Source organism: Salmo trutta, chromosome 17 (assembly GCF_901001165.1).
Source record: "Salmo trutta chromosome 17, fSalTru1.1, whole genome shotgun sequence".
In the NCBI taxonomy this organism is placed as follows: Eukaryota; Metazoa; Chordata; class Actinopteri; order Salmoniformes; family Salmonidae; genus Salmo; species Salmo trutta.
The window spans coordinates 41,262,267-41,274,383 of NC_042973.1; the positions used below are offsets into that span (position 1 = coordinate 41,262,267).

Here is a 12,117-nt window from a genome sequence, read left to right on the forward strand (position 1 = left end):
GCTGGCCTACACTCTTAAAAAAAAGGTGCCATCTAGAACCTTCTTTGGGTTCTTTGCCTGTCCCCATAGGAGAACCCTTTGAAGAACCCTTTTTGGTTGCAGGTAGAACCTTTTTGGTTCCAGACACCCTATTCCCTTTCTACAGAGGGTTCTACCTGGAACCAAAAAGGGTTTTCCTATGAGGACAGCCGAATAACCCTTTTTTCTAAGAGTGTATAAACACGTTTATGTACACAGGTATTACTGTGTGTATCCAATCAAGTTCCCTGCGTCAAAGACTCGAAAATTCACTCAGACTGTTGAAATCACCAATGCCCCTCACCAGCAAGCTAGGCATACAGCTCGCTAGCATTCTACAGGGAATGTTCTACATAACATTAGTCTTTGGTTTTTTGTACAATTTTCTGAAAACCTACTACTGACATATCCCATTCAGACTCCTTAGGAAGGTTCAGGACAGAGTCATATTTTGAGGCAGGTGGGTTAAGTCTAGAGTCCAGGGTCTTCTACAATATCTGAGGACTTTCACAATGCTGCAATGTAGAGTAGTGTTGACAACAGTTATCAGTGGTGTTGCCTGTCATTAAAACTACCATTAGGACAAATTATATCCAGTCCGATCAACAGACAATACTCTTCATCTCATCTCCTTCATTATATAACAGTAAATACCAGACCTCGTTGTGGTGCCTTGTAACAACATCTAATGTTACATGCTGCCTCGAAGGCTGCTCAGTAGGCTTCTATTCACAACATCCAATAACAGTGCTCTATTTCAGAGGCAAGTCAGAGTATGAATGGATAAAAGTCCACTGCAGAAAAAGGGCAATGAGATAATAAACAAATATATTGTATATCACATCAGATTGACTCCAACACCAAGAAGATACAATTAAACAGTGAGGAAGTGAGCACTGTTATATTTGCACTGATGCATTTTGATCAGGAAGTAAATCACAGGAAGCGTAACGGGCAGAGTCAGTGGGTTTACACTGCGAGCTCTCTCTGCAGACACTTCTTCCCTTGTGAGTTGAAGGATTAAGCATTAGAGAGCAGCGTATCGGCACGGTGCCGAACGAGGGAAGATGAGATGAAAGAGTGTCTGACTCCAGATGCTCCAGTCACAGAGATCTCCTCCTCTGTGTGCGTGTGATCCTGTCTTCCGGTCTGCTGCCTGCTCCACTCTGTTCGCCGCTGTTCAGGCCTTGGTCCGGGTATTAAGATGCAGAAGGAGATGGGGGAGTGGAGGATCTAACAAGGTCATGGCTGCGTCTGAAATGGCACCCTATTCTCTCTAGAGTGCACTACTTTGACCACGGTCCTATGGACCCTAGGAAACAGGGTGCCATTTTCGACGCACACATGGCCTTGTAAGAGCCTCCACTCCCCATCTAACTGTTTATGTGTTCCATATTAGAGCGGCAGAGTTGATCATGGCTGTGACAGCAGCAGGGGTGGTTATTTAAGGGGGCACTTTGTTAAGGCCGGAAGACACAGACGCTGGGGCTTCCTGCGAGACTCACAGGCAGAAGAAATGCAAAGTGAAATGAAACAACCAATAAGCAACCTCTGAATCTCCTTGTTTCTATGTCTGTGTGTGTGTGTGTGTGTGTGTGTGTGTGTGTGTGTGTGTGTGTGTGTGTGTGTGTGTGTGTGTGTGTGTGTGTATGTGTGTATGTGTATGTGTGTAGGCGTCAGAGTGTGTGAGCAGAGCGGAGCTGGAGTGAGGAGCGTGCCTAATTTGACTGGAGGCTGAGTGAGATTCCCAAAGGCTGGAGCGCCGGCCTTCCCTCCTGCTCCAATTTCACTCCAATAGCTCTCACTTCACTAGATCAGGGCATGCCCGTCCCAACATGCATTTGTAGTCTACTTGTGTTCTCTAGCCCCATGCTTTAGCTACTGTCATGCAGTTCGCTAAATATTTTCATAAAGAAACTGATCAAAACACACAGGTGCTAAATCAAGGTGACTTACAAAGATGAGGACCAATAGCAAGAGAGGGAGTGTGGTGATGTAATATCCACAACTAAAGAATCATTGTGGAACCTGAAAAGACACACATCCAGAAAGCATGATGGTGTACTTACTATGTGCACATGCTAACAGAAAGGAACGAGGTGGGTAGATAACTAAGTGTGTCATTGTAGCAAAGTATTTATAAACAAAAAAATCTGTTCTATTATCTATACAATAGGCCATCGTTGATTTTGGTCCAATAGGCCTGGCATATTCCCTCTTTCAAGGAGCTTTCCGTTTTGATTGGGTTATTTTGCCTAAAAACCTTTAGGCCTACCTATAGACAAATTGAAAAACAACTCTGCATCTTTGCCCAGCCAGCAAGAGTGTGATAAAGGGTGTTTATCATCCCCAGTGGTTCTGCAGGTGTAGAGAGGATATTCTCTGCTGCTGGCCTGTTCTACAGGAACCATCGCATGAGCCTGAACCCACAGACTGGCCAAACTCCTGTTTCTAAAATAAGGCATTTTTCAATTAATTTGTATTTAATTCTAAGTAAGCCACAGACTATATGCGCAATTTATAGACTATAAGGATTTAATACAACAACATGTTGTTTAAAAGATGAGTGTTTTATGTCCCTACCAGCCTATTGTGTCACACTCGCAAATGCTTCACAATGTATTTCTTTGTAAACTATAGCCTTGAAATAATTGAAATAATAAAGCCTAAATAATTCCTTTTAGTCTCCATGTCTGGCTTCTGACCTATTTAGAGTGTTTATATGCTGTTTAATATGACATGTAGCCGATGTGAAATATTGGGCGCTTCTTACATTCACATGTTCATGTTTATTATAATACTTTTCATTCAAATCATATGGTTTGGTGTCAATACTTCCAAACCAAATGGTAGGTCCAAGTAGTCATAAAAACAGATGGGTGTTGCTTTCCCTGTAGCTCAGTTGGTAGAGCATGGTGTTTGCAACACCAGGGTTGTGGGTTCGATTCCCACGGGGGGCCAGCACAGAAAAAATAAATATATGCATTCACTACTGTAAGTCGCTTTGGATAAGAGCGTCTGCTAAATGACGTGAATGTTAAATGAGTGAATATGGAGCGTTCTTTTGTGTGTTTATATTGCAGAGCGGTTGGATAGGAGCGCCAGAGCCGTGCGCAGGATTTCCGACTGCTCAACTCCGTGCTCACATACTCTGGTGTGCGCCCCTGTTGTCTTGCAACCCCCGGCTTCATCTACCAGACAAAGATAGGTTTTCATCCAAAATAAATGCAGCAAAATATTGGCTGTTGTCTGGGTTTTTATCTCGCAATAGAGTGGCAGCGCACGTCAAACGGCAGGCTGTTGTGACCCCGGAGAAACAGATTGAAAATCCTCAATCTGAAAAATGCCAGCCCACCCCTCCCTCTTTGCCCCCCACCCCCCTATCCAATCCAGTCTCTCTGATTTATTTTTGTTCCAGCCAGGTCCGATCACTGTCTGTCTTTCACACTCATCACCACAGCTGGCCTGCAGCAGAGATGGACTTCTTACAGTTGAGGTGGAGTTTATATGGGACTGGGTCTCTCAGTCATCAAACCCTGCAAAATGACTGTATGCAACTCTGTAAACATGCTGAAGCCCATGTTTACAGAGTTGCAGTCAATTCCATTTCAATTGTTAATTCAGAAAGTAGTGCTGAGCGATTAGTGCTTTTTGAGGTTGGTTCAATTTCGGTTCAATTCTGAAAAAAATATCACAGTTTTCAATTTCAGTTTAGATTTATTAGCTTTTTACATTAAATGCACTATGCATTATGTGGGTTGAATGCTGTAACAACTCAGAATAAAACAATTAATCAAAGTCCCATGATGGTAGTGACTGCACATTACTGCTTATCACTTATTAACTATAATTTATTCACATTACTTTAATATTTCAGTTGTTCATTCCAAGTCATCGTCTCATCTCTATAGAGCTGCTGCCTATGCTGTCTGACAAAATCACTATTTTAGTAGTTCTTCAATGTAAATAAGGCATACTTTTATGACTGCTAAATACAAACTATCAATCAACTGCTCTATCCCTCTCGATCTTGTATTGTTCTGTCTCTTCTTTCCCTCTGTCTGCCCCACACTAACCTAGCAGGCATAAAAGAAACACAGACTGGACAAGTAGGCACGCAATGAATTATGGTCATTGTACTTAAATAACACGTTTTCTGCACTAAACAAAAATATAAATGCAACATGTAAAGTGTTGGTCCCAAGTTTCATGAGCTGAAACAAAATATCCCATGCATTTTCCATATCAACAAAAAGCTTATTTCTCAAAAAATGTATGCACAAATTGGTTTACTGTACATCCCTGCTAGTGAGCATTTCTCCTTTGCCAAGATAATCCATCCACCTGACAGGTGTGGCATATCAAGAAGCTGATTAAACAGCATGATCATTACACAGGTGCACCTTTTGCGGGGGACAATAAAAAGCCACTCTAAAATGTGCAGTTTTTTCACACAACACAATGTCACAGATGTCTCAAGTTGTGAGGGAGCGTGCAATTGGCATGCTGACTGCAGGATTGTCCACCAGAGCTGTTGCCAGAGAATTTTGCAGTACATCCAACTGGCCTTACAACCTTTATTTCATTTATTTTGCTCCTTTGCACCCCAGTATCTCTACTTGCACACTCATCTTCTGCACATCTATCACTCCAGTGTTTAATTGCTATATTGTAATTATTTCGCCACTATGGCCTATTTATGGCCTTACCTCCCTTATCCTACCTTATTTGCACACACTGTATATAGACTTTTTCCTATTGTATTATTGACTGCATGTTTGTTTATTCCATGTGTAACTCTGTGTTGTTGTTTGTGTCACACTGCTATGCTTTATCTTGGCCAGGTCGCAGTTGTAAATGTGAACTTGTTCTTAACTAGCCTACCTGGTTAAATAAAGGTGAAGAAAAAAAAAAACCCAGCCCAGGACCTCCACATCTAGCGTCTTCACCTGCGGGATCGTCTGAGATCAGCCACCTGGACAGCTGATGAAACTGTGAGTTTGCACAACCAAAGAAACTGTCTCAGGGAAGCTCATCTGCGTGCTTGTCGTCCTCACCAGGGTCTTGACCTGACTGCAGTTCGGCGTCATAACCAACTTCATTGGGAAAATGCTCACCTTCGATGACCACTGGCACGCTGGAGAAGTGTGGTCTTCATGGATGAATCCCGGTTTCAACTGTACTGGGCAGATGGCAGACAGCGTGCATGGCATCGTGTGGATGAGCGGTTTGCTGATGTCAACATTGTGAACAGAGTGTCCCTATAACGACACAAGGTGAGACCCAGATGCAGACACAGGAGGCAGATGGTCCGAGTCTCTGATATTTATTGAACAACAAGAGGCAGGCGAGAGGCAGGTCAAGGACAGGCAAGAGATCATAACCAGGTCAGAGTCCAAACGGTACAGGGGGGCAGGCAGGCTCGAGGTCAGGGGCAGGCAGAATGGTCAGGCAGGCGGGCTCAGTGTCATGGTAGGCAAAAGGTCATAACCGGGAGCACTAGAAAAGAGAGACTAGGAAAAACAGGAGCTTGGAAAAACGCTGGTTGACCTGGCAAGACAAGACGAACTGGCAACAGAAACAGAGAACACAGGTATAAATACACTGAGGGTAATAGGGATGATGGGTGACACCTGGAGGGGGGTGGAGACAAACAAAAGGACAGGTGAAACAGATCAGGGTGTGACAGTCCCATGGTGGCGTTGGGGTTATGGTATGGGCAGGCATAAGCTATGGACAACGAACACAATTGTATTTTATCGATGGCAATTTGAATGGAAAGAGATACCGTGACGAGATTCTGAGGCCCATTGTTGTGCCTTTCATCCGCCATAATCTCATGTTTCAGCATGATACAGTGGTTCTTCCTGTAAAAGTTGCGTCATACTGCAGCACACCTTGCGGGCTGCTACAGAATTCTATGGCACCTTATTTAATTGTCAGCCATTGTTGCCACTAATGCTCGTTCGTGCAAGTTTGACCACCAGAGGGCATCTTTGAAAAGCATTTGACAGTCTTCAATATTGGCTGTACTAGAGAATTCAAAACCTTTTTTTGTAAGAACATAATATATAGGATTGATTTCACGAAATTTAGCTTAATTCATTTGATTAATTTTATGGTGTATCTATTCCAAAAATAACGAAAAACGAAACCCTCAATGTTTCCGTTAGGAAAATATGGCACTGTACAACGTGACGGTCGGGAGTAGGCTACAGTACTAAGAGCATAACATTTCCACACTCTAATTGTAGTCTAACCAATACCCAAACGGAGATTCAGTAAAAGTAAGATCTTATTGATTTATTAAGACAAATCCCCATGCTTGTCTCAGAGCAGTGCGAAACAGTGCTGAAATAGTTGACTACACGCGGGTAGGCTATTGCTTCAAATCCTATTGCTTCTAACTTCAATAAGCTTTAAATGCCACAATGTCACAAATAATTGAACACACACAATTCTTAAAACTCTAATGCTTTACTATTTAATCAATTCTGCCCTCTGAATTCATATTCATTATATAACTAGGCCTATGTGCACCTTGATATGGGGGTGCACTATGAGCCGTGCCTAACGTGGAAAGGGGGGATGGAGCCGGTCGGGAGCAACCCAGGCGACATGGAGATGCGGGGATCCGAGCTCGGTGATAGCCGAAGCCACCCTCCCGACCCTCCCGGCCCAGAACCCCCCGCCGAGGGAAGGGAGAAGGGGAGGGCGTGGGCCCCCTACCCTACCCAGTCCTCAGAGAGTCATAGATGGTCCTGCCGTTTACCAATGCTTCATTGGTCTGTTTCGGTTGATGGCCCTCTGATTTGCACTTGTTAGATGGCCCTCCGACCTGCAACCGTATTCTACGGTTATATATGTGTCGACTAAAGCGATTTAATTAATTCATGCATTTGAAAGTTTTTTAATATTGTGATAGTGAAGAGCAAAATTCCTCTCAAGATAATTAACATTACAGTTACACCAACTGGTAGGCTAATCACAAAATGGAAGGGGAACTGGTGAAGAAAGTTACCCCTCTACACACACACATTTCTTTACCAGAATCTCTCAATGAAAATACTGTCAGATCCATAAAATGTCCTTGTACAGTAGTAGATCTAATTAACAGCACATTACTCAACACTAGTGAGACTCATGTCGCCTGTTAGGGCAAAACTGGTCTGTGAGAAAATCAAAGGGGATTTTATATAAATATAATTCAGGGTTAATAATAATAATCGCTTTGCTTAAACAATTATGATATATTGGAGATTATTTCGTTTTCAAATAACCGAAAGTTATTGGCTGTACTAGAGAATTTAAAACCTTTTTTTGTAAGAACATAGTATATGGGATTCATTTTAAGAAATGTAGCTTAATTCATTTGATTAATATTATGGTGTTTCTATTCCAAGAAAAACAAAAAACATTAAGAAAATATGGGGCTGTACAACGTGACCTTTATTAAACTAGGCATGTCAGTTAAGAACAAATTCTTATTTACAATGACTGCCTACACCGGTCAAACCTGGACGACGCTGGGCCAATTGTGTGCCGCCCTATGGGCCTCGCATTCACAGCCGGTTGTGATACAGCCAACCTAACTAATAAATACATTTGACGATACAATTCTCCCCCTACCCTCCTTCTTGGCAAGAGTCTATTGTCCTGCTAATAGCCCATAATGGTGCTGTACAATGTGACCGTTCAGGAGTAGGCTACAGTACTACAGTAAGAGTAAAATAATCCTAACATTTCAACACCCTAATTGTAGTCTAACCAATACCCAAAAGGAGATTCAGTGAATATAAAATCTCATTACTTATCAAGACCAGTGACCTCTGAATGCCGTCTTTCCCCCTTCCACTTGCCTCTTCCATTCATTTTGAAAGAGTATTTTCCAGTAAGCATAATCAGTGCTCTAAATCCCCCTTGCGCTGGTCTGGAGCAGTGATGCAGTGATGCAGGGTACCGTACTAAACCACAAATTACCTCTAAATCCCGCAGCATACAGTAATCTCAAAACTTTTAGTTGAGCAACCACTGTAATGCACGGCCCCATGTTGCAAGAATCTGTACAAAATCCTGGAAGCTGAAAATGTCCCAGTTCTTCCAGTGTCACAGGCGTCAAAATGAGTAGACCAAGGTGCAGCGTGGAATATGTTCATCTTGTAGTTTAAGGCAAAAATGAACACTTTACAAATAAACAAAAATGACAGCCGACAGTTCTGTCAGGTACTTACAACTAAACAGAAAGCAACTACCCACAAAACCCAAAGGAAAAACAGGCTGCCTAAGTATGGTTCCTAATCAGAGACAACGATAGACAGCTGCCTCTGGTTAGGAACCATACTCGGCACAACACAAAGAAATACAAAAACATAGAATGCCCACCCCCTGACCTAACCACATAGAGAAACAAACCCTCTCTCTCAGGTCAGGGCGTGACATCCATGTCCTGCATGTCACCCATTGAGCATGTTTGGGATGCTCTGGATCGACGTGTATACGACAGCATGTTCCAGTTCCTGCCAATATAAAGCAACTTCGCACAGCCATCGAAGAGGATTGGGACAATATTCCACATGCCACAATCAACAGCCTGATCAACTCTATGCAAAAGAGATGGGTCACGCTGCATGAGGAAAATGGTGGTCCCACCAGACTGACTGGTTTTATGATCCACGCCGCTACCTTTTTTTGGGGGGGGGGGGGTATCTGTGACCAACAGATCCATATCAGTATTCCCATTCATGTGAAATCCATAGATTAGGTCTAATCAGTGTGTGCCATTTACATAATCTGGTTAGGATTTTAGTGGTTTTAATAATCCATCATGGCACACATACTGTGACGACAAACGAAGGTGATTGTGAATGTAAGGTGCATACAGGAAGGCCCATACTCACATATCTGGTGAAGAAGTCATCCACCTCAGCCTGTAGTTTGCTCTGACACTCTGGGTGTAAAGCCAGGAGGTAGCAGGTGAAGGCTAGCGTGTTGCTACTGGTCTCGTAACCCGCCAGGAAGAACACAAACGCTTGACCCACTATCTCATCCTCCGACATCATCCTCTTCTGGGTCTGGACCGAGCGCCTGTTGGGCGACTCGTGGCTGCCGGCGCCGCCATTTTCTTGTTCCCCGGAGTCGTGTGTGTGGGCCAGTTCATCAGCATGGTTCACCACATCAAAGTGTTCAAGAGGGACACATTCCTTGGTGCTGCGCGTGTCCAGCATCAGCTGCAGGAAGTCTCGCCGCCGCTACACACACACACACACACACACACACACACACAATTGTTGTTAATTAATGTGCTGTTTATTGATGTGTTGTTTATTGATGTGGTTGACAGGTCATCATTGTAAATAAGAATTTGATCTTAACTGACTTACCTGTCTAAATAAAGGTGAAATAAACATGAGAGCGCACACACACACACACACACACACACACACACACACACACACACACACACACACACACACACTCAAAGATCAAGAACAGAGAAGAGAAAGGGAGAGAGATAACAAGAGTCCTTCATACCATTCCCATCTTTTATAAAGGAGCAGACGTTTTTACAGGAAAGCTCAGTAACATACTGTACCTCTTCAACAGGCTGCTCATCTCTCTGTCTGATGATCTTCTGGATACAGTTGATGAAGAAGTTGTTCATCTCATCCCTCCTCTTGTTGGGGATGACCCGGGCCAGAGGAGCCAGGAATGGGAAAGCAACTGTAGACAGCAAGAGAAGAACAAGCACAATACCATCTGTGTCAATCCACTTACAGCAGCATCTAGGGAATGCAATACAGTATATGTTAAGTGGACATGCCCCTTGTAATATATACTGGATATAGAGTCCAATATTGTTCATTGTGAGAAATAGTGTGTATGATTATGTTTAAAACATAACACTGTTGTTTTAAAATCTTTCTCTCTTTCATTTTGATAATTGTTGCTAGTAGTACAGTTGTTTTCTGGACAGTGTTTCTAAGCCTATGATGAGTTAGTTGGATTAAGGCAGGGCTCCACAGTACTTACTGAAGACGAACATGATGGGTCTGAAGAAGGAGAAAGAGAAGAACTTCTGGGCGTGGTGAACAAATGGGTCATCTGGGTCCTTCTGAGAGTCCACCTGGGTGCCAAAGGCCACGCTAGCTATCACGTCCATGGTGAAACAGCCAAAACACCTGAAGAGAGAGAACCAACCCAGTCAACACAATACGGTATGTGGAGGATATTATATAGCCCTTCTACAATGATAATACATTATAAACATCTGGTTTTACCGCTGGTTGTAGACGTTTGAATTGGATTTCCCAATGTGTTTGTTTGGGAAAATACACGATAACAATTGTATAGCCTAATGAATGAACAATCCTTATAATAACCCCCATGAGAGGGAAAGTTACTGTAGTTACAGTACCTGTGAATGTCAAAGCTCTCTGCAGACTCGACATGTCCAAGCAGGTTGGTGAGCAGGGTGTCCGTGGCCATGTTGATCAGAGGACCCATCTGCACAGAGACAGAAACACGATCATCTACGTTCTATACTCATCTAACATGTAAACGTAAGACCTAGGGACCATGTGAAGACGTTTGGATTTCTTAGCGCAACGACTAAGGTCTTGGGTTGACAGTCATTGGAACCCGGTTCAAGTCTCTGTCTACCCCCCCAAATTCTCTGCAAAATATCATATCATATGAATATAGATACAACAAATGATCCCTTTTCATATCTTCCTGTGCAAAAACATCACTTTAAACCAAGACTCATCTGACAAATGTGTGAGATGGAATCAGGGGTGAATGTTGGTCCACGTGCATGAATCAGTCCTGGTCATAAGTACAGTACAGGAGGGGATACTGCTGTCGTGTGTGTGGTGCCCACTCCTCTCCTCCTCACCTCCAGCCCCTCTCAGAAAAGTGTATGTGTTTGTGTGTGTGTGTGTGTGTGTGTGAGGACACCCTGAGGCAAAGTGAGGACTTGAATCAATTAAAATCCCATTAAAGTCATTGCCATTACAGAGGTCATTACCAAGGGGAGAAGAACCCTGATGATGATGGATCAAACAGATATCTAATTAATTCATTTATTCATTAAAGGGAAGAGCTCTTCTGAGCATGGTGATTGCTGTGTTACAATGCGGGACTGAGAAAGGCAGATCTCAAGAAGAACACTCTCTACCATAACTTCTCCAGGGCAGACAGAGTTATACTGCAGTAGCAGCATGTCTCAGATACAGAAATGTAAAAATATCAAAAACAACAACTCCTCAGGTCAACTCCCTAGTTTCTTCTTATCAAAGAAAACGAGGACACTAACACATATTTGACCACAGAGAGGAAGGACAGCTATGTCCAGTGGCATGGAATATTTGCTGAGAGAAAATGCTGAAACACCCTCTGAACCTCAGGTCTCACTGCTGAGTGTCAGGGCTCCAGAATATTCTGGGCTGTGCCGTCTCCCTCTCTCTCTTCATATCTTGCTCGCTTTCTCCTTTCCTTTCTCTACAGCCAGTACAGCAGAGAACCTCCTCCCCTTTCTCTACAGCCAGTACAGCAGAGAACCTCCTCCCCTTTCTCTACAGCCAGTACAGCAGAGAGTGAGCGAGAGAGAAAGAGAGAGCGAGGCCTTGAGTGTGAGGCTCTACCCTAGGTCGGTCTCTCTGCTCCGTCTCCCTACACTGGACCTGTGATCAGGGAGCAGCAGTCATTAGTACTATCTATTGATCCCCCTCAGGCAGCGCACGAACACAGTCCTCAGAGGAATAGCCAAACAGGGCCGGAGGAATCCGAGGAGCCACTAAGCTCTGACGGAAGATTTGGGGATGAGGAGGAGCAGGAGTGAGGGCACAGAGAGAGAGAGAGAGAGAGAGACGCGGAGATGGGAGAAATCTAGACAACGTTTACACATCTCCCCTATCTACCCTCGCCATCTCCTCATCTCCTCCCCAGCGATCAATACATGCTGGGATCAAATGGGAAATGAGATCCTTACACAAGAGGAGACGCTAATGGATAAACATGCTGTAGCATTATGGGTACAATGAGCTGTGACCGAAGCAGTTACACGACTGTGACATGCAGGGCTACTGTCATTGGCATTAA

At 43.6% G+C, this 12,117-nt stretch overlaps 1 protein-coding gene across 3 annotated transcripts in view; it reads right to left on the reverse strand.

The window, feature by feature from the left end:
• Positions 1 to 12,117, reverse strand: part of LOC115152206 (thromboxane-A synthase) — a 95,473-nt gene that overhangs the window by 19,038 nt on the left and 64,318 nt on the right. For all 3 annotated transcript variants that reach the window (XM_029696807.1, XM_029696808.1, XM_029696809.1), the window contains exons 7-10: positions 10,433 to 10,521; positions 10,048 to 10,196; positions 9,611 to 9,738; positions 8,916 to 9,266 (exon numbers count right to left, since the gene is read on the reverse strand). In XM_029696807.1, coding sequence (XP_029552667.1) covers positions 8,916 to 9,266; positions 9,611 to 9,738; positions 10,048 to 10,196; positions 10,433 to 10,521 — 717 coding nt within the window. The remainder of the gene's footprint in view (positions 1 to 8,915; positions 9,267 to 9,610; positions 9,739 to 10,047; positions 10,197 to 10,432; positions 10,522 to 12,117) is intronic.